This window comes from Phyllobates terribilis, unplaced genomic scaffold (genome assembly GCF_046119375.1).
Source record: "Phyllobates terribilis strain yellow unplaced genomic scaffold, ASM4611937v1 Scaffold_3__8_contigs__length_932513732, whole genome shotgun sequence".
NCBI lineage: Eukaryota > Metazoa > Chordata > Amphibia > Anura > Dendrobatidae > Phyllobates > Phyllobates terribilis.
In genome coordinates this window covers 195,840,682-195,863,226 of record NW_027362763.1, presented here as the reverse complement: position 1 = coordinate 195,863,226, position 22,545 = coordinate 195,840,682, and the positions used below count along the sequence as shown (strand labels likewise).

Genomic DNA, 22,545 nt, shown 5'->3' with positions numbered 1-22,545 from the left:
GTGTGAATGTACAATTTTCATAGTCATGAAAATACAGAAAAAGCTTTAAATGAGAAGGTGTGTCCAAACTTTTGGTCTGTACTGTATATTTGCCTAAAATGCTAAGGAAATGTGTCATCTTTAACTTTAGGCCTTTTAGAGATCATTTCATCTTCAACTTGCTTAACTATTCACAATAACAGTAATTTTGACCCAGGGGTGCCCAAACTTTTACAAGCTACTGTATAGTCCTAGAAGAATGCTAATGGGGAAAGACACAATCAAATAGAATGGATGGCAAATTAAGGAGCATTAAAATTGGGACAGTTCCCGGACATATTAGCCTGACAAGTAAACCAAAGCAGTTTTAACTTGTGGGTCATAAAAACAACTCTATGTCTTTACACTGGTTGAAATGACAGATACATTTTTTTAAGATTAAGAATTACCTCAACCTGAGGTTAAAACTGCCTCCTTTGTTCCACTTCAGAGCAAAATTAGACTTTTAAAGGTGATATATGGTTATGAGAAAACCATAAAAAGGGACAGCAGATGAAATTATAAGACTTTTTTACATACTGCATTTAGTACTAGGCAAAAGTTTTCAGCAGAAGTGGAAAAATGCTGCAAAGTAAGAATGCTTTAAAAAAAATTAAGGTGTTAAGTCTACTTTTATAAATTAACAAAATGCTAAATTAATGAACACAAGAGGAATCTGAATCAACTCAACATTTGGTGTGATCACCCTTTGCTTCAAAAACAGTGTTAAATTATCAGTTCTTGAAGGAACTTGGCAAGGACATTGTTCCATACAACTTGGAGCAATAACCAGAGATCTTCTGTGGATGTAAGCTTCGCGAAAATCCTTCTGTGTCTTAACATATTCCCACACAGACTCAATGATGTTGAGTACAAATGAGGGGATTGATCCGCAGAAGATTGAGTTAGAAAGAATTTCCTGAAAGTCGCGGTTCCACGCAAGTTTAAACACTCTGGGATTTGATTTGCGAGGATCAAACAGAAGTAAGCATTATGTGTCTTTCATCTGCTGCACTAAGTTTCCTTGGCCAACTGTTGCGTCTATGGTTCTCGTTGTTGGCTATTTCTTGGTGCTTCATCACAAGAGCTTGAACAGCACTAGAAACCCCAGTATGGTTTGAAATCTTTTCCTGGGTGAGACCTTAATGGTTCTGTATAACTACCTGGTGTCTTCTTGCAGTGCTCACTCTTGTGAAGGTGTTTTGCCTGTGACATGAAACTATCTTTCACCACCTCACCTTTGTAGCAGGGTTTGGCTGTTCCTCACCCAGTTTTACACTTCCTACCCAGATGTCTCTGTTTTAGTTAATGATGGTGTTTCAATCTATATATTTACGAATTCAGAAAATGGCAGCCATCTGCGATTGGCATCTTGTTTAACAGTAGAGAGCCGGCGAAAAGTAAAAAAAAAAACACTCGCTTCACCACTCAGCTCACCGGATCTGACAAAATTCAAAGTTGCTAAATCGTGGATTTTACTGAAAAATTTGATTTGCAGCAAAGTTATTCTCCTTGCATTGAATGTTCTGTGTTATGCTGTAGACACCAAGGCATGATAAAAGTAAGATGTAAAAAGAAACCAAAAAACTCATACCTCACCGCTCACCTCTCCGAATACCCCCGCTCTTCCCTGCTCCATGTCTGTTTCTCCGCCCCTCGGTTGTGATGCATCTCCTGCCCGGTGTTCACTCTAGGCTAGGACTTCCATGCGTAATGACCTCTGGAGTTTTTTCGCGGATGAAAGTCCCAGCACAGAGTGAACACTGGGTTGGAGATATGGCGCAGAAAATCGGGCAGTGGAAGGAAGTAGCGAGGGAGACAACAGAAGTGAGCAGTGAGGTTCGTATGAGTTTTTCTTTCATGTTACATCTTACGTTTATTATGCTATGGGATTTGGAGAGACCCCTAAGCATAATAGGGAACATTTAATTCATAGAGAATGACAGCTCTCGGTAAAATCGGCACAATTTGGCAAATTTGAATTTTGTCAGTGATCACACCAAATATTGATTTGATTTAGATTTCTCTTTTTTTCATTCAGTTTTTATTAAAAGGGTATTCCCAAATCACAATGTGGTCTTATAAACATTTAAACATATATTTATTAATTTGTGCCGATATAACCCATTTTTAAATCTGCCCCATTTTGCATATATCACCCTCTAAGGATGCCTTTACAGGTACTATTTACAGTTGTGCTCAAAAGTTTACATACCCCGGCAGAATTTTTCCTTTCTTGGCCTTGTTTCAGAGAATATGAATGATAACAAAAAAACTTTTTCTCCACTCATGGTTATTGGTTGGGTGAAGCCATTTATTGTCAAACTACTGTGTTTTCTCTTTTTAAATCTTAAAAAAAACCATCCAAATGACCCTGATCAAAGTTATTCAGTTGCCATTGAAACTGTTCTATTGTTCCAACATATGGCTGAACATGCACAAAGCTGTCTCTCTCAGCTGCCATTCTGCCAGTATAGCTGTGCTATGTCTAGAGCAAAATGTATACTTTGAGGAATGATGTCATGCAAAGGGGTGAAACCTCCTTCATTACAGTGCAAAGCTTATACCAGGACGCAGTGTTGCCTGTGTGCTGGTAACTAAGAGGAGTGATGTACTGTAGGATGGGCTGTATATACAGTGCATTCACTCTATATAAAAGGAGAGATATACTGTAGGATGGGCTGTATATAGAGTGGAAAAAAAGAGATATACTACAGGAGGGGGCTGAAAGGAGAGATATGCTGCAAGATGAGCTACATATAGAGAGGACAGAAAGTAAAGATATATTGAAGGATAGGCTATAAATACAGGGGGCAGAGGAGAGATATACTGCAGGATGTTCTGAATACAGAGGGAATATAAAGGAGAAATATACTGCAGAATGGGCTGCTTATTGATGGGCCAGAAAGGAGAGATATATTGCAGGATAGACTGGAAATAGAATGGACATAAAGGAGAGATATACTACAGGAGGGAGCTGAAAGAAGAGATATTCAACAGGATGGGCTTTAAAGAGAGGTGACAGAAAGGAGAGCTATACCAATGGATGAGCTGTATATACAGGGGACAGAAAGGAGCGATATATACTGCAGAATGAGTTGTATATAGAGATGATATAAAGGAGAAATATAGTGCAGGATGGGGCTGAGATGAGAGATATACTGTAGGATGAAACAGTGTACAAGGGCTTAGATTAGTTCAGCAGTGTTTATTGCTTACTGCTGAAAGACAAGTGAGGTGAAGCTGTAAATGCCTCTTGTAAGGTGGCTAATGGTCTTGTAATCGATGGGAGGTATGTATCCCAGAGATGGCTGGTCTCTGGGATGTAACCTGGTGCATTTTCTCTAGTGCACATAAGCACTAAGAGGACTAATTGGTGTAGTTGGGAGTCGGGGTACGGATTGCTAGGAGAGTTGGGCGGGTTCACAAGCCCACATACCTCACCTCTGGGTGTGGTTAACAGCCTATAAAATGGAGGCTGTTTATTTGGCACATGGTCTGTGTTTTGGAGGGAGATGGCCTCCAGTGTGTTGTTTCCAGACTGAGCTGTGTGCTGTACACTCACCAGCCTGTGTGACCAGAGGTTTGGTGTACCAGAAACTTTGTTCAAAGTACTGTTCTGCTTTGTTGTGCCTGAACTAAAGGCTGTTTATTTGCACATTTAACTTTTGCCGGTTTATGAAGTTAATAAACCGCTGTGGACATTTAAAGGAACCAGCCTCCTGTTTGCCTCTCAACGCACCTGAGTGAGTACCATCCCTACACTCTATATTGCTGCATATTGTAGAGGATTATATTCTGCAATATGCATCAATAGAGCAACATTTACAGTTTCACATTACTGATACAGTTGAAATCAGAAGTTTACATACATTATATAAAAAGACATATATGCATCTTTTTCTCAATATCTGACATGAAATCAGAATAAACTTTTCCCATTTTAGGTCAATTAGGATTACCAGAATTTTTAATATTTGCCAAATGGCAGAATAATGAGAGAGAGAGAATGTTTTAAGGCATTTTTATTACTTACTGTAAAGTCAAAAGTTTACATACATTTCATTAGTATTTGGTACAATTGCCCTTAAACTGAATGACTTGGGTCAAACATTTGGGATATCCTTCTACAAGCTTCTCACAATAGTTGGCTGGAATTTGGGCCCATTCCTCCTGACAAAACTGGTGTAACTGATCCAGGTTTGTAGATCTGCTTGCTCGCAGCCTTTTCAGCTTTGCCCATAAATTTTCAATAGGATTGAGATCAGGGCTTTCTGATGGCCACTCCACAACATTGACTTTGTTATCTTTAAGCCAATGAATTCAACACTTAGATTAGCTTGATGATAACTCAGAGAGGAGGGGTTATGTCCTGAAAGCACTAGAGAGGTGGCTGCAGCACTGAGGAGAAACAAGAGCTACTGGGAGATGTAGTTTTAGCAGTGTAAGGATAGGACTGCCCATCCAGCTGTGTGAAGCTGGATGCACTGAGGAGCAGATAGAGATGAAAAGGGACACAAAGACACAAGGAAGAAATGCTATGTTGGGCTTAGTCTGCATACTAACAATACATATGCATTTACGAGTCTGGGAATAATGCTTTAAAGGGAATCTGTCAGTAGGATCAACCCGTCTATATGGACATGCAAGTCATAGAAAGTTGAATAAAATGATACCCTGATATCTGCCATCCGACGTCTGATTCCAGAGAAATCCACATAAATGTAAATGAGCTGTTAAGATCTAAAGGCCAGAAATAGATCTCCCTGAGAATCTGCCTCCAAAGTTTATTTTAAATGAAAAGGGGCATTACCTGTATGAGACATGTAATGACTGACACTTTGCTATCATAATCACACAAAGCTCTGCAGTGAGATCAAAAATAACACAGTACGTAGAGCTAACACAGTACAGCAGAAGTGAACTTTGCAGCCACTTTGTGGTGGAAAGGAGCAGTACAGCAGAGCAGACTGGACTGTGTGAGGACAACTGCAAATATGTTTGTGATGAGACAAAGTTCACTTCTGCTGCAATTTGTTAGCTCTGTTGTACTATGTTACTAATGATCTCACTGCAGAGCCATGTGTAATTATGACAGCAGACTGTCAGTCATTACTTGTCTCACTCTGGTAATGCCCCCTTTCATTTAAAATACATTCTGGAGGCAGATTCTCAGGCAGATCTATATCTTGCCCATAGATCTTAACAGCTCATTTAGGGCTCATTCAGATGTCAGTGATTTTTAATCAGTGTTTAAATGTCAAAACCAAAAGTGGAACATACAGAGAAAAACTATAATTGAAAGACTGACACCTGTTCTATGTGAGACACTCCTGGTTTTGGCATACAAACACTGTTGAAAAATCACTGAAGTCTGAATGAACCCTTACATATTAAGAAAAAGTATTTCTCAAGGTATCATTTTATTCAGCTTCCTATGACCTGTGTGCCCATTTAGATGGCTTAGGAGGGTTGATCCTACTGACAGATTCCCTTTAAGTCTTCTATTTTGTAAAGCATTTTTTTCCACACTTGCCTAAAACTTTTGAAATTTGACAAAGCGGATCACTTCCAGTCAGTATAACATGGAAGCAGGTTTAACTGTTTCTTTACCAGAGTGAGTGTAACATATGGAGAGAATCTCTTATCTGGAACGTACCGACTGTGAGGGAGAGCTGGTTATATACAGGATCAAAGTGGAGCCCTGTGATAAGGTATGACTTGCTTTAGCCTGTTTCACTGTTTTGTAGACTTGTTGGTCCAGAGAATATACTGGCAGTTTTGTAACATATTTTTCTCATAAATTCACCAAAAAGAATTCCAAACATAGTAAATTCATTTACCAATGTATCCCAATGGACAGTGAGTCAGAGGAGGCTACAGCTGCATATAAACAGTTAATGTGCATGTGGGCGACATAACTGTTTATAAAGGGTCAATCTGCAAATGAAGGAATTATTTGCCTGCAATGGTTTAATTGAGTTTTTCGGAAATAGTATACAGAGACAACCACAACACAATGAGGAGAAGCTGTGACAGGATTTACCTCAGTTACTGTTTCTAGGCTCCTACTGCTGCTCCATTATACACAGGAATCCATCTTTCATCTCTTCTTACATAACAACATCCTGCATGAAGTAAGTTAACAGAAAAGAAATCCCCTGTGTTTCCATGTTGCACACTACCAGTCTTCCACCACACTATGATATCTGAGCTGAGAATCAGGAAGTCTCACCCAGCTGTCAAACAGTGAGACAGCAGGGAGTCCCCTTCTTTTTCAGTCTCTCTGTTTTAACAGACCAGAGCTATTATCTCTAAATGAATCTGTTTTTATTAGCTTTCCTAATAACATTATATTTGAGAAAAGTTTTTTTTTATGTGGTCTCCTTTTACTTCAGTTTTCCTGGAGGTGATAGATTAACTTTTACAAAGAATAACACTTTAAAAACCTTCCCCTTGAAAATATAGATCTTTGAGTAGTCTATGAATTCATACATACATAATATATCTATAAAGTGTTAAAATTGTCTCACTAGAAAGGTGAGAAAAGTTTCCACCTGATTATTAATGTTAGGAGGAAATGTCCTATAAGCATCTTACTTACATCAAGATGAAATGCCCTGATCACAGTTTCTTTCAGTTGCTCCAGACAGGAGTTAATTCGTTCTCTTCTCTTTCGTTCAATGAGCGGCTTTCTGAGCTGAATTGAGGGAGAAAAAAAAATGTATGTTGATTTTGAGAATGATGTCATAAGTTTCATCTAACATATGGTAGTTTTAGAAATGACGACACAAAAGTGAGGGTGTCGCTGGGAGTTGTAGTTATGCAGTAGCTGTAGAGCAACAGATTAGAGACCAATGCTACAATGAATAATTTATGCAAGCACCTTGCTGGCTAGGCAGCTCCAAAAAGTATGATGGACTAAGTATGTTGCAGTGACCTTAAAATCGACCTGCATAAGCAGCTAGTTACCTGATTGGTAGAACCATTTGTTACATATGATTATTCCATATCTTAAAGGTGATCCTCTTAATAATAGCCCCAGGGTGAAGTAAAAACTCTATACTTGCTATCTGGACTAGCACCATGCCTCTGATCTTAGAATTGTGTCCTTCTCCAGTCACCTGACCTAAACATTGTCAAATGACCACTGCCACCAGTCAGCAGCCACTGATCGACTGCAGCATAAACTATTCCATCAGAGCGGAAGAAAAATTGTTCTTCCACTGAGATGTAATTGTCGAGGCTGGAGCTGATCACTAGCTGCTGATTGACTGCAGCAGTCATCTGACACCTCGTAACAAAGGAACTGTACCTGTGTGGGAGATAAGTATAGAGTTCTTTATGCTGGCCCTTGGGCTATTAGTAGGGTTGTCCAGTATCATAAAACCCAATCAAAAGTATTCATGACGTCAACAGTGTGATTTATTGGTCTAACAGATGCTTCAATTACTTACAAGATTTTGGGAATCTGTTGGCCCAATAAAAGGCAAATTTACCAATGATGTTTACGCCATAAGTGAAGCCATGTGTTACTGAGGTAGGTTATGTCCACACAGATTGGATATGCTGCAGATTTTCTTACCGGACTTTCTGTTGAACCACAGCTGCATTAAAATCCACAACATGCCATACTGGTGTGAACGTACCCTCGCACTCAGTGAACACAAAACTGAGCCGCCTGTTCACCAAGCATGACGCTTTTCCAGCAATCCTGACAGTGGCTCCATTTTACTTTACTTTGGAGACCCATAGCAGTACTAGTACTTTATACTCTACTATTTCAGCATTTTGTGACAATGCGAACAAGGCTTTTGAAGATCCGAAACATCACATTTTTCCTCTAGTGTTGCGCGAACATGCTCAGATAAGAGGTTATCCGAGCACGCTCGAGTCCTAACTGAGTATCTTCGGTGCACTCAGAAAATATGTTGGAGTCGCCGCGGCTGCATTATTTGCAGCTGTTTGACAGTCACGAGACATGCAGGGATTGCCTGACAAACAGGCAATTCCTGCATGTATTGAAGCTCTCTAACAGCCACGAATCATGCAGTCGCGGCAATGCGAATATATTTTCCGAGCACGCCGAAGATACTCAGTTAGGACTCGAGCGTGCTCAGATAACCTCTTATCCGAGCAAGTTCACGCAACACTATTTGTCACAGATCGTTGAATCCTTTGAAGCCGTTTACGACTGTGTCTCCATATCATTTTTTTGGACTTAAATAGATTTTTGGAATAAATATTTCCTGTATTACAAGAATAGAAGAATGAAGTGTGCTGTGTTTTTTTATATGGACTATTTCTGAGGTTAATCTACTCATTTCAATGACGTCACACCAGGTGCGAGCATGCTACAGCTATTATCAGCCTACGACGACGTGATCTTGGGGTGCCAATGGGTTAGTATGGCACACAGGGGCCTACTGAAGGCTCCCATTGGTGTCATCCTGGTACTCCTCTGATGCTTTAGAGCAGGGGTGGTGAACCTTAGGCCTGTAGGCTGTTTACGGTCCTCGATGACATTTTATCTGGACCCCAGGCAGATTCCTGGGGACTGTAATACTTGGGCCGGCAGCTGTATTTTGATGGCCGCCGGCCCATTAATTTTTCCTTCCTCTGTGAGCACGTGCATTCACTACTGAACACTGAGGCGCGTGCAATGAAAGATTACATCCTGACACCAGTGCCAGCGTCAGGACATACTTTGTGGGCAGAGTCAGCCCTGAAGGATGGTACAAATATCCAAATGGCCATTGCCCAAAAAAAAAAAGATTCCCCACCACTGTTTTAGAGGATACTGGGAATTACACTATATACTGCAATACTAAAAATTAAACAAATTAAAAAAATGAACAAAATGTTTTAAAAATATAGAGAAAATAAAAAAATCTAGAAAAATTTGAATCATTTTTACTGCACAATGAGCGCTAAAAAAGACAAAACCCAAAAAATATTGTTGGAATTGCACATTTTGTACCATTTCACCACACTTGGAATTCTTTTCCCAATACTTAGTACATTGTAAAGTAAAATGAATAATGTCATTCAAAGCTACAACTTGTTCTGCAGAAACACAAGCCCTCATACAGCTATGTTGCTGGAAAAATAAAAAAGTTATGATTTTTGGAAAAGGAGGTAAAAATGAAGATGCAAAATGAGAAATTGCCCGGTCCTGAAGCGGTGTAAAGGAAACCTGTCACCTGATTCGTGCTGTCCAAACCGCGGGCAGTCAGGTATACTTACATCTGAAGCACTCCGGCAGGTGATTGACAGGTCTCTCCCTTGTGTGTACATAGGGAAGCTTATTCCCCTCTTCCTACTAAGAAAATGTGTCTGGCTGAACATGCGTATGTATGGAGGGATTGGAGGAGATGAATGCCCAGGTGACAGCTATCTAATGTATATCGCCAGCCTTAGCTTGCCCATATGATAAATCCAGCCACAGAAGTACACATATAAAATATATAGGGCCTGATTTATTAAGGTATTTTGTCAGTTTTGTGATCTAAAAGACCTTGAAATTTTTGTGCAACTTGAAGCTGAACAAAATTTTGCAACTTTTTGTATTTTTACGTAAGTCCTGGCAAGCCTTACCAAAGTGAGATGAACTTAAGCGGGATGAGGTGTGGCAAAGAATATTTTTTTACATTTTGGCTACTTTTACTCCAGAAATGTAATCCAGTCTCTGACTGAACTAACATTTCTGGTGCAGGCACAAGGCAGCTGTAAAATAAACCTAATCCATTAACTAGAGTGTATCTCTTAATGAATTAGGCACATTTCACTCCAGTGGTGTCTTCATTAAGGCTGACATGCACAACACCAATGCCTTTATAATGTATAGTCCAAGACACAGCTGTACCTAGAAAATTAAAGGGAACCTGTCGTGTCCAATAACACTATTAACCTGCAGATAAAGGGTTAATCTCTAAGTTATTAGCATTATGAAGGTAACTGGCCGCCGTACCTTAACCTTTATTTCTCCTGGGAGCCTCCAGCTTTCAGTCATACAGGCGTGCCAACACGGCTTCCAGCATCTATCGCTATACTGTGAGTCGCAGGTGTAAACACGCCCCGGCACTTTGACTGACAGGTCACTTTGCATGCTAAACCCAACTAATAGTCAAAGTGTCAGGAGGACGTGCGTACAGCCGCTGCTCACTTTATAGTGAGTGATGACTGAAGTTGCGTTCGCACGCCTGTATGACTGAAAGCTGGAGGCTCCAAAGGGAAATAAAGTTTGTTTTCTCCTGGGTGTCACACTTTCATTACAGTGGCCTGGCACCTTCAGATTAACCTTTCATCTGCAGGTTAATAGCATTATCGGACATGATAGGTTCCCTTTAAATGGGTTGTCTACTACTCGGACAATCCCTTCTGAATCCCTATGTTACCGCCCAGTAAAATAATAACACTTATACTTACATCTGATGCCGTAGAGGATAGTGAAGCCAGCGCTAACTGGCAGGCAGCAGGGGTCGCGTGACATAGCAATGTCATGTGAGCCCCGGGAGAGACAGTGCTGACACTGCTGGAACAGCGCCGTCACTGGAGGTGAGAAGAGATGTTATTAGTTTACTGGGAGGAAACATAGAGATTCAGAAGGGGTTGTCTGAGTAGTGGACAGCCCCTTTAAGTGCCAGCCACAGCAGTCTCATACTTACCTTGGCCACACTAACATGTCACTCCTTCCACTGACAGCCAGCAAATAACGTGGGCAGCCTTTCATTAACTCCTGAGTGACTTCTTTCTTCTGAAAAGAGAACTACAAAAGTATAGTGAAACTATAGACACCCTTTCTACAATGAATGGGACTTAATGTGTCCGTATTTATCCAACAATTTTGTATTTGTACCATTGTATAATTAGTCTAATCTGTCCCAGAACTAGTGCGCCAACCTTTCTGAGAGCTGAAATGTCAGCCATATTGGTGGTCGCCCAGCTGTTCTTTCTGTCATTATCCTTTCTGACAGGATTTACAGTATTTTTGACAGCACAAATTATATAGTGAAGTGTTATACGCCCAATTAAGTCCATTTGGAAACAGATATGTCATAGGTGTCATAACTTTGCTATGATCAGAAGCGATGGACGCAACCTAAGAAACTACTGAAGTTTTAAACACTTGCCATATACTGTAAGTTTTTGTAAGTCGCTATTTTTATATATCACTGAGGTTATTTTTTAGTGCCGTACTGACATTTTATTACATATTACTTTAGGTCCACCGGCCAATGTAGCTGTGATTTCCCTACCATCAATGTGTGAATTTGCACTTGCCAGCGCCACGTACACAATTGTGGCAAGTGAAAATCCACACAATCAACACATGCCACAAGGCAGTAGTAAGTATTGTTCCTGTAGTTAATGGGTATACTTATTAATAGTCCATACATTATAGGATAGACGGATTTCATGCTACAGCTGATTTCTGCAGTCTTCCTTTATTATGCCATACATGAATATAACACAAAGCTGTGCAGCAGTCACATGGAAGGCTTTTCTACCCCGCATGCTGTGATTCTGAAATACACAGACTTGACAAGCTGCTTCTTGCTGTGTGTGAACCTTCCCAATGTCCATTAGGCAGAGCCTGCCTGCAAAATTTAAATGGGTCCAGCTGCAAGTGTGTGAACTGTGCCATACTGCGGATCTCCAATATGTAATCTGGCGGCACAGATTCCCATGCCAATAAGTTCTGCGTCTATACTGTTAGCTCCTCACCGAGCGAGGTCTTACCTTTCTTTCCTGTTTAGAATTGGATAGTTTCAGGGGATCCTTAGCTGCTGCAGACATTGCCTCCAGCTTGTGCTGTCCAGCTTCCCAGTGTGATCCCTGGCTGAGATTGGCTCTACCCTTGTCCTGTATCTGTGTTGTGCCTCTCTAACCTTCCACTCCCTGGGTCTGTGCCTTTTTCTATGTCTCTACAACAGTTTCCCGCTCTAGCATTATATACAGGCCTCCATTAGCATGTGAATAGCTCACTCTTTCCCTTTCTATTCAAGAATCCTCAGACCAGATGTCCAGATCAGGGTCTATTGTGAAGATAAAACCAACCCCCTGACGCCCCCATGTCACAATGTAACCTCATCAAAAGAATGCAACTTGTAGATAAACAGAGTGAAGAAGCCGAGACATGAGGGGTTATGGCCAATCCAGATGCACATGTGCACAGTTTAGAAATACAAGTCCCATAGGCATATTGAGGTACAAATAATTAGATCATCATAGATCATTAATGCATGTAAAGAAATCTAGAACACTCCTAAATGAAGATTTGAAAAGAGGAGGAGCAAAGGCAGTGTGTATAAAATATACATTTATATTAAATACTGGTTAAAAACATTCTTACAAATAACCAGGACAGGCAAAATAGCAACAAGCAAAATCCCTGGGGTAGGGAACACACATCCAACATGCAAGTAGCACTTTCTGCATTTTTTTTTATTGAATTATTCGATGGTGGTTTTTCTGACATACTTTCATTTACACATGTGTGACATAGGGCAGATTGTATACCTGTCAAGATTCCACCTATCAGTCGTAATATAATACCTTCTATACTTGCATGTCCTCTTTTCACATGTGCACAGTGAAGCATCAGAGGGATGGTATACACCATATCAGGTGGGATACAATATGGAGCGCCGTCCCGGATGGTACTACATACTACTTTCTCCAGGTGGTAGTGCTTTAGGTTGCCTGTAAAAGTGACTGTATGCATCAGAGAAAAGTTAGCAGGTACTGGACAATTTTGGGTTTGACAGGCCGATTTTTTCCTGACATGATTTTTGGAGCCAGAAGGATCAGACATACTGAATTTCAACGTCCAATCTTTTTGTTCTCAGGGAAGCTAGGCTGCTGGCAGTCACTTACAGCCCTTTCTTTGCTGAAAACACATGCACACTCGGCCAAATCGAGAGTGCATGTGTCTGGAGGAAGGGATAGCTGTAATAGATGTAGGGGCACTTGTAGAGAGGCTTTCTTTTTAGAAGATACCAACAATGTAGCTGCAGATGAACAGCTAAACATTATTTATTCATACTCCCATGACAGCTCCACGAGAGAGGATCCGCCCATCATGGACAGGAAACCTACAGGTTAAAAAAGGGCAGCACCTCTCTCCCGCCTCAGTTTAGGTTTCCTGTCCATGATGGGAGACCTATCAGGTTCCTGCAGGAGGAATATTGGAGCGGTCTCTTGCCCAGAGGGATAGACAGGGTACCTGGAGCGATGAGGTTCCTCCCCTGGTCAGTCCTCTTCTTCCTGGAGACGCCACGGCAGGGCTCATTGAGGCACCTCCGTGCGCGTTGCGGCCAGCGTGACTTCCCCTCACTGGAGCTGGATGGTCCGCTATATGTGTGGATGGAGGCCGCATGCGGGTAAGACTTTCTCCCCCCCCCCCGCTTCCTACAAGAGATCGCGGCCGTGCCGGCGGGGAACGTACAGGCGCGGCCATGTTGGGGCGGGCCTATGCCTCCACCGGAAGTGGACGCAGCTCGCGCGCAACCAGGAAGTACGGGCCGCATGCAAGCGGTGGGGATGCCAGAACAGTATGGGCGTCCCGGAACGGATGAGCCCGCAGGTGTTCTGCCCAGCCCGGGGAGGGGGTAGGGGGGAGGAGGAAAAAGAGGCCCCCCCCCCGTGTAAAAAAAAAAAAAAAAGGTACCTGCATGGCCAGTATATAAGAAGGCTGGCTACATGCAGAGGTGCTTCCCAGCCCTTTGTTTTCTCGTATACAATGGGAGATACACCGGAGCTTTCACCTCAGCAAGAACAACTGCTGCAAGAGCAGCCCTCTGGGGAGCCCTGACAACAGGCGGTACAACGTCGTTCCCGAACCGGGTCCAGCCGTTCTACTAAGAAGTTTACCGCTAAGAGCAGGAAGGAAGGTCCTGTCGTTCGACGAGATCCTCCGCCCGTTAAGAAGGATTCCTCTGCTTCTACGGTACCGCATATGCCAGGGGGTAAGTGGACTCTCTGTGAAAGTTCTACTAATTGCTCTTTTTTTTTCTTCTCTGTCTATGGAATTTTTTTCAGAGCAAGAAATGTACGTTTAAAGCTAGGCATAAAGAATGTGCCCTATGTAGCAGCCCGCTCCCTGATGCATATACTAAAAAATTGTGCCAGCCTTGTATTGACAAGGTGATGGTGGAAGAGACCCCGGGGTTTTCTTTAGGCCTTAAAACCTTAATTAAAGAAGAAGTAGGCAAGGCCTTGCGTGAGAATTCTGAGGTCAGGCATTCCCCTCAGGACCCTCGACCGGACTCAGACTCCGACATCTCGGACATTTCTTCCTCTTCCATATCCTCCTCTGATAGCGAATCTGAGAGACAATGTTTCCCTTTAAATGAGGTAGATGCCTTAGTGAAAGCTGTCCGTTCTACTATGGGCATTGTGGACGCTAAACCAGAGAAGTCCCGGGAAGATGTTATGTTTGGAGGTTTAGGTCAAAGAAAGAAAAGATCCTTTCCCATGAACACAAAAATTAAGGATCTTATTGAAAGAGAATGGCAGAAGCCGGACAGAAAAGGCAGCATCCCTCCCTCTTTCAAAAGGAGATATCCGTTTGACGATTCCGCATGCTCCTCCTGGTCAAAGGCGCCAAGGCTTGATGTAGCCATTGCCAAAGCTTCAAAAAAGGCTTCCCTCCCCTTCGACGACATGGGAGCTTTAAGAGAACCCCTGGACAGACGAGCAGATACCGTTTTAAAAGGTACCTGGGAGACCACTACAGGAGCCCTGAAACCAGCAGTGGCTGCCACCTGCACATCCAGGGCCCTGATGGTCTGGCTTGAACAGCTGGACAATCAATTGAAAGAAGGTGTCCCCAGGAAGGAAATCATTTCTTCTCTCCCCCTAGTCCAGGGGGCAGCGGCCTTTCTTGCTGACGCATCTGCGGACTCTGTCAGACTAGCAGCAAAATCGTCAGCTCTTTCAAATGCTGCTCGGCGAGCCCTTTGGCTAAAATGCTGGCCGGGAGATGTACAAACAAAGTCTAGACTCTGTACAATTCCTTGTGAGGGTGAATATCTTTTTGGCCAGACTATGGATGATCTGTTGGAAAAAGCAGGAGATCCTAAGAAGGGCTTTCCATCTGTACCTCTACCCTCTTTTAAAAGATCCTTTTGGAGAAAGAAGTTTGCCCGTAGGCGATTCTTTAGAGAACAGGAGAAATTCGAGGAAAGGGGTCGCAAAGGTAGAGGCCTACTCTTTGGTTCTTCTTCCAGAGATGAGCAGAAGCCAGGGGAACCACAATCCACCCAGGTGGGGGGGAGATTGTCATTGTTTTTTCCGGCTTGGGAATGTATCTCACATAGCGGTTGGATTTTGGGCCTAATTAGATTTGGTCATAAATTTCAATTCCAAACCCTTCCTTACAGGAGATTTGTAATTGTTCCCTCTAGTTCCTCCCCAGAGTGGCAGGCTCATATCGGAAATACAAGACCTAACAAAGAAAAACGTCTTGATTGAGGTTCCGAAAACAGAAGAGGGAGACTGATTCTACTCCTCGCTCTTCTTGATTCCCAAGCCGGATGGGTGTTTCAGGACTATCATAAATGTAAAATCTTTAAATAGGTTTCTTAGAATAGACACCTTCAAAATGGAATCGTTAAAAACAATAATAAAATTGCTTTTTCCCCACTGTTTTATGGTTGTCCTGGATCTAAAAGACGCTTACTACCATGTCCCCATTCATAAGGATTATCAAAAGTATTTAAGATTAGCCATCAAATCAAATGGGTGATAAAACACTTCCAGTACATCGCCCTTCCTTTTGGATTAGCTATAGCCCCAAGAGTTTTTACTAAACTGGTGGCAGAAGTGATGACCCACATAAGAGGAAAAGATATTTTAATAATCCCGTACCTCGATGATTTCCTGATAGTGGGGGACTCCTTTGCGCAATGCGAAGCCCACCTTCAGGTAACAATTTCGATCCTACAAAGACTAGGTTGGTTCCTAAATTTAGAAAAATCTAGATTAATTCCACAAAAAGTCCAACAGTTCCTGGGGGTCATTTTAGATTCAGACAAACAGATATGTCATTTATCAGATGAGAAAATTACTAAAATTCAGGGACTAGTGAAACACTGTATAGATAGTCCCTCCATGACACTGCGCAAAGCCATGTCCTTATTGGGGACCCTGACCTCAAGTTTTTCGGCGGTACGCTGGTCCCAATTTCATTCAAGGGCTCTTCAATGGGATGTCTTGTATAACGATTCACTCCTAGATGGTCATCTAGACCGGGAGTTTACCTTGGGCCCTCGCTCCTTACAATCTCTTCACTGGTGGTTAGTTTACACTAATCTTTCTAGGGGAGTTCCTTGGGAAAATTAACCTACGTCAGTTGTAACTACAGAAGCAAGTGCTACAGGTTGGGGAGCTCATTTTGAAAACAGCTCAATTCAGGGAACCTGGTCAGAAAATGAAGTACGGTTTTCCTCAAATGTTAAGGAACTTTTGGCGGTTGATTATGCGCTCAATGGGTTCCTTGTATATTTACAGGGCCAGGATGTCCGTATACTCTCGGACAATCAAGTCTCAGTAGCGTATATAAACCATCATGGCGGACCCGTTCAAAGGACTTAATGAGAGTGGCAGACAGACTTCTTCAAAAAGCAGAAGATCATTTTCTCTCCCCTTCTGCGGTGCATCTAAGAGGAAAAGAAAACATCAGGGCAGATTTTCTCAGCCGCAATTCCCTAAAGGAAGGAGAATGGTCTTTGAACCCTCGAGTATTCTCCAGGATCGTGGCAATGTGGGGTCTTCCAGCAGTGGACTTGTTTGCAATGAAGTCCAACCGGAAAGTGACAGCATTTTGTTCTCTAGACCCCAGAGAAAAGCCCCTGGCGGTGGATGCCCTCATGATACCCTGGGAGTTTCCTTTGGCGTACGCCTTCCCTCCTATGGTCCTGCTTCCGTCAGTCCTAAGAAAGATCAGGACAGACGAAGCCAGGGTGATCCTCATATGCCCCTTTTGGCCCAAGAGGCCATGGTTCTCTTGTCTCCGCAGGATGTCAGTATCAGACCCCTGGATCCTTCCGGAAATCCCGGACCTTCTTACTCAGGGCCCAGTTTCCCATCCTCCAGCCCCAAATCTCCATTTGACGGCATGGAATTTGAGAGGGCACTGTTAGCCAGCAAAGGGTTTTCCTCAAATTTGGTAAACACTCTCTTAAGTAGCAGAAAGCCCGTTACTACCCGCATCTATGCTAGAACTTGGAGAAAATTCCTATCTTTTACAGAATTCAAGCTGGAGGATGGGATCCCTATTGGGAAGATACTAGAGTTCCTACAACGGGGGTTAGAACAGGGTCTAACCACTAGTACCTTGAAGGTACAGGTGTCGGCTTTAGGGGCCTTATTTGCATCTGATATAGCAGAAAATTATTGGGTAGCACGGTTTATAAAGGCCTCTTTCAGATGTAGACCTATCATTAAATCCAAACCCTCTCCCTGGGATCTAAACCTAGTCTTAAATGCCTTAACTAACCCCCCTTCGAACCTCTAGATTCAGCCACTCATAAAATTATATTTCTTAAAACAGCCCTGTTAGTGGCCCTGACTTCGGCCAGAAGAGTAAGTGACATACAGGCCTTTTCAATATCCCCTCCATTTACCCAAATTATGGATGATAGAATTGTGTTAAAGCCTGATCCAGCTTTTCTCCCAAAAGTAGTCTCGCGGTTTCATAGAACTCAAGAGGTAAATCTTCCAACCTTTTGTTTCCCCCCTAAAAATCAGAAAGAGGAGAAACTACATACATTAGATGTGAGAAGGTGCGTGCTTAAATATTTGGAGGTTTCACACAAATTTAGGAAAGATAGTTCCCTATTTATATGCTATCAGGGGGCCAGAAAAGGTTCTAAAGCTTCAAAATCCACAATCGCAAGGTGGATTAGAGAGGCCATCTCCCTCGCTTACTCCTCGGGGGATAGGGAAGCACCGGAAGGGTTGAGAGCACACTCCACCAGAGCGGTAGCGACTTCCTGGGCCGAGAAGACGGGAGTTTCCATCGAGGACATATGTAAGGCTGCCACCTGGTCTTCTCCCTCCACCTTCTATAGGCATAATAGATTGGACTTGGGTGACTCTTCTGACCTCACCTTTGGGAGAAGGGTGCTTCAAGCTGTGGTCCCTCCCTAATCTCCTTTCGTCTCTGTAATTCTCTCGTGGTGCTGTCATGGGAGTACGAATAAAGCCTTAGTTACTTACCGGTAACGGGATTTTTCGGAGCCCATGACAGCACCCTTATATTCCCTCCCTACACTGGTGTTGTTATTGCACTCCCGTAGAGTTGTTTTCTTCTTTTTTGCACCTTCGGGGGAAGTTACTTAAAGTAATAGGCTTAAAATGAATTTGTGTTGTTGTTATTAACCTTGGCGGTCCCCTCATGCTCTGTTAACTAAACTGAGGCGGGAGAGAGGTGCCGCCCCTTTTTTAACCTGTAGGTTTCCTGTCCATGATGGGCGGATCCTCTCTCGTGGTGCTGTCATGGGCTCCGAAAAATCCCATTACCAGTAAGTAACTAAGGCTTTTTACTTTTCTAAGTGGTTCTTTCACTGGGTTAGGGACTGATTAATACTCCAACACTAGTACCACTGTCAATTTGTAAGGGAGGGAACTGGCTGGCAACACTTTCCGCACCCCTATACACCCTGTTACGGTACCCCTGAGTGTTCGTGTGCTTTGTGGGGACTTGTTGCTTACCCCTTTCCAGGCCATCAGTGTTACGATGTGATGCGGATCTTACATTCACGTGATGAATCAGGGAGACCGTTTTAAAAGCTTAACAACAGCTTTACTGACATTCTTGATAACATTCTCCAACATCTGGTAAATGACACGCATTTCTTTACCCATTTCTTCCCCATAAGGCAGAGGCTCATATCTTAGTTTCTTAGTAGACGGCATAATGATGGTGTTCAGTACAGAATGCTGAGTAATAGTAATCGAGTATTTCTTCTACCACTGTCAATATCCAACACTATGGTGCAGTACCCCATGCTCTATACTGGTCAGATAAAGATTGACTAAGTCCTCCAGGACCAGTGTCACACCTTGTCAGCAGCCCACTTCACACTAGCTGCCTACAGGAATCACGCCTCCGTCAGCTCTATTTATGCCACTGCAGGTATTCACAGTCAATGAAGAATCCCTTGTATATTAGTCAAACGGGTCAATGTATCGCTATGACTTCCTTCCCTGTCTCTGTACTCCAGCCAACCGTTCTGCACTTTAACCCTTCATTTCTGTATCCTATAAAAGAAGGAAATACAAAAAAAGTAATAAATAGGTATGAGCCCTAGAATACCAAAAACATAGAAACCCCAAAAATGTATTTAAAAAAAGAGCAATTTTATATAAAATGACAACTTTAATAGAGACTCAACCTCATCTAAAAACAACATGAAAACAAGGACATTTAAACCGTTCTGGTCTGAGGCGTATTAGTACGCCCCAGGCCATCACCCCCGTTTCAGTGAGGGCTCCGGAGGTGAGCCCGCACTGAACCGAGCACATGTCAGCTGATTATTACAGCTGACATGTGCCCGCAACAGCCGCGGGTGGAATCGCGATCCACCAGCGGCTGTTAACCAGTTAAATGCCCCGCCCAGTCACTTACCCCGCCCATCAGTGACGCCCGTGTTCGTGGGTCACTGATGGGTGGGCATGACAACCCTGGGTCTGCAGAAGGCCCCAGTGGTTGTCATGTAAAGATCGCTATGAGCGCCACCTAGTGGTCGGCGCTCATAGCACCGGAGAATTTCTGCTACATAGAGCTGATCTGTTCATCAACTCTATGTAGCAGAGGCGATCAAACAGTTGCTGCTTCTAGTCTCATATGGAGACAATAGAAGCAAGCAAAAAGTGTAAAAAAATGTTTTTAAAAATATTTAAAAAATAAAAAAATATATAAAAGTTTAAATCACCCCCTTTTTGCCCCATTCAAAATAAAATAATAAAAATAAACCCCACATACACATATTTGGTATTGCCACGTTCAGAATCGCCCGATCTATCAATATAAAAAAAGAATTAATCCGATAGGTAAACGGCGTAACAAGAAAAAAATTCCAAACGCCAGAATTACGTTTTTTTGGTCGATGCAGCATTGCAATAAAATGCAATAACGGGCGATCAAAAAATCGTATCTACCCCAAAATAGTATCAATAAAAACGTCAGCCTGGCGCGCAAAAAATAAACCCACACCCGGCCCCAGATCCCGAAAAATGGAGACGCTGATGGTCTTGGAAAATGGCGACTTTTTTTTTTTTTTTAGCAAACTTTGGATTTTTTTTTCACCACTTAAATAAAAAAGAACCTATATATGTTTGGTGTCTACAAACTCGTAATGACCTGGAGAATAATAATGCAGGTCAGTTTTAGCATTCAGTGAACGTGGAAAGAAAAAAAAACAACTGTGGAATTGCATTTTTTTTGCAATTTCACCGCACTTGGAATTTTTTTCCCGTTTTCCAGTACACGATATGGTCAAACTAGTAAAGGCGTTTAAAAGTACAACTTGTCCCGCAAAAAATAAGCCCTCACATGGCCATATTGCCAAAAAAATAAAGACGCTATGGCTCTGGCAACAAGGGGAGCAAAAAACGAAAATGCAAAAACGGAAAATCCCAAGGTCGTAAAGGGGTTAAAACTGCATGAGAGGGGGATAGGTATGTTTCAATAGATTAAAAAAAATTCCAAAGAATCCCCTGTCAATATCACGTCATAAATAAGAAACAATGACCCCAAGTGAAGCAATATAATATCTAAAAATCAAAACTACAATGACTGAATGCCGGATGGATAATAAAACATAAATAGAGATGAAATAGAGATGAAAATAGTGAAAAGTATTTATATTAAGAAGAGTATACCACAATAATAAGTATAAGCAGGATAAATAAAAATAGTGATAGCTACAGTGGCATGTAAAAGTTTGGGCACCCCTGGTCAAAATTACTGTTATTGTGAACAGTTAAGCAATTTGAAAATGAAATGATCTCTAAAAAATATGTATATTTCTATATTTTACATTTTATAAATTACAAAAAGGAAAATGGGCCGAAGCAAAAGTTTGGGCACCCTGCATGGTTAGTACCTAGTAGCCCCCCTTTTGCAAGTATCACAGCTTGTAAACGCTTTTTGTCGCCAGACAAGAGTCTTTCAATTTTTGTTTGAGGGATTTTCATCCATTCTTCCTTGGAAAATTCTTCCAGTTCTGTGAGATTACTGGGTCACCTTGCATGCACTGCTATTTTGAGGTTGAGACATCGATTTTCAGTGCTGTTTAGATCAGAGGACTGTGAGGGCCATTGTAAAACCTTCTGCTTGCGCCTTTTGAGGTAGTCTATTGTGGATTTTGACGTGTGTTTAGGATCATTATCCATTTGTAGAAGCCATCTTCTTTTAAACTTCAGCTTTTTACAGATGGTGTTATGTTTGCATCAAGAACTTGTGGAAATTTAATTGAATCTATTCTTCCCTCTACCCGTGAAATGTTCCCCGTGCCATTGGTTGCAACACAACCCAAAAGAATTATTGATCCACCCCCATGCTTAATGGTTGGATAGATGTTCTTTCCTGAAATTCTGTGCCCTTTTTTCTCCACACATACCTTTGATCATTGTGGCCAAAGAGTTCTATTTTAATCTCATTGGTCCACAAGACTTGTTTACAAAATGCATCAGGCTTGTTTCGATGTTCTTTTGCAAACTTCTGATGCTCAATTTTATTGTGAGGAAGCAGGAGAGGTTTTCTTCTGATAACTCTTCCATCAAGGCCATATTTGTGCAGGAGTCTCTGAACAGTAGAATAATGTACCACAACTCCAGAGTATGCTAAATCTTTCTGAAGGTCTTTTGCAGTCAAGCGGAGGTTATGATTTGCCTCTCTAGTAATCCTACGAGCAGCTCTCACTGACATTTTTCCTGGTCTTCAAGACCTTATCTTGACCTCCACTGTTCCTGTTAACTGCCATTTATAAATTACATTTAGAACTGAGGAAAGGGCAACTTGAAAACGCTTTGCTATCTTCTTATAGCCTTCTCCTGCTTTGAGGGCCTCCACCATTTTCATTTTCAGAGTGCAAGCCAGCATCTTAGAAGAACCTATGGCTTCTGTGGCTTCTGTTCTTTGGCACAAGGTTAGAGGAGGCTGGGTTTTTTGCATCACCTGGCCTTTCCTAACGATGATATTGATAGTGATGAAGTCGTAACCCTAAAAGGCTAATTAAGGTCTGGAACCTTGGTCAAAGTTATCTGAGCACATAAATCTGCAAGGGTGCCCAAACTTTTGCATTGGCCGATTTACCTTTTTGTAATTTATAAAATGTAAAAAATGACAATATAAATATATTTTTGCCTAAAATACAAAGGAAATGTGTAATATTTAATTTTAGGCCTTTTAGAGATTACTTAATCTAAAACTTGCTTAACTGTTCACAATAACAGTAATTTTGACCAGGGGTGCCCAAACTTCTACATGCCACTGTATAATAACAAATCAGCATT

At 42.0% G+C, this 22,545-nt stretch overlaps 1 protein-coding gene across 4 annotated transcripts in view; it reads right to left on the bottom strand.

The window, feature by feature from the left end:
• LOC141258016 (transcription cofactor HES-6-like) overlaps positions 1–22,545 on the bottom strand; it is a 41,683-nt gene that overhangs the window by 10,321 nt on the left and 8,817 nt on the right. For 2 of the 4 annotated variants that reach the window (XM_073673009.1, XM_073673010.1), the window contains exon 2: positions 6,623–6,718. In XM_073673009.1, the coding sequence (XP_073529110.1) occupies positions 6,623–6,718 (96 nt within the window). Of the gene's footprint in view, positions 1–6,622; positions 6,719–11,760; positions 12,036–22,545 lie in introns of those variants that run through there. The other 2 variants (XM_073673012.1, XM_073673011.1) reach the window with 2 other exon arrangements.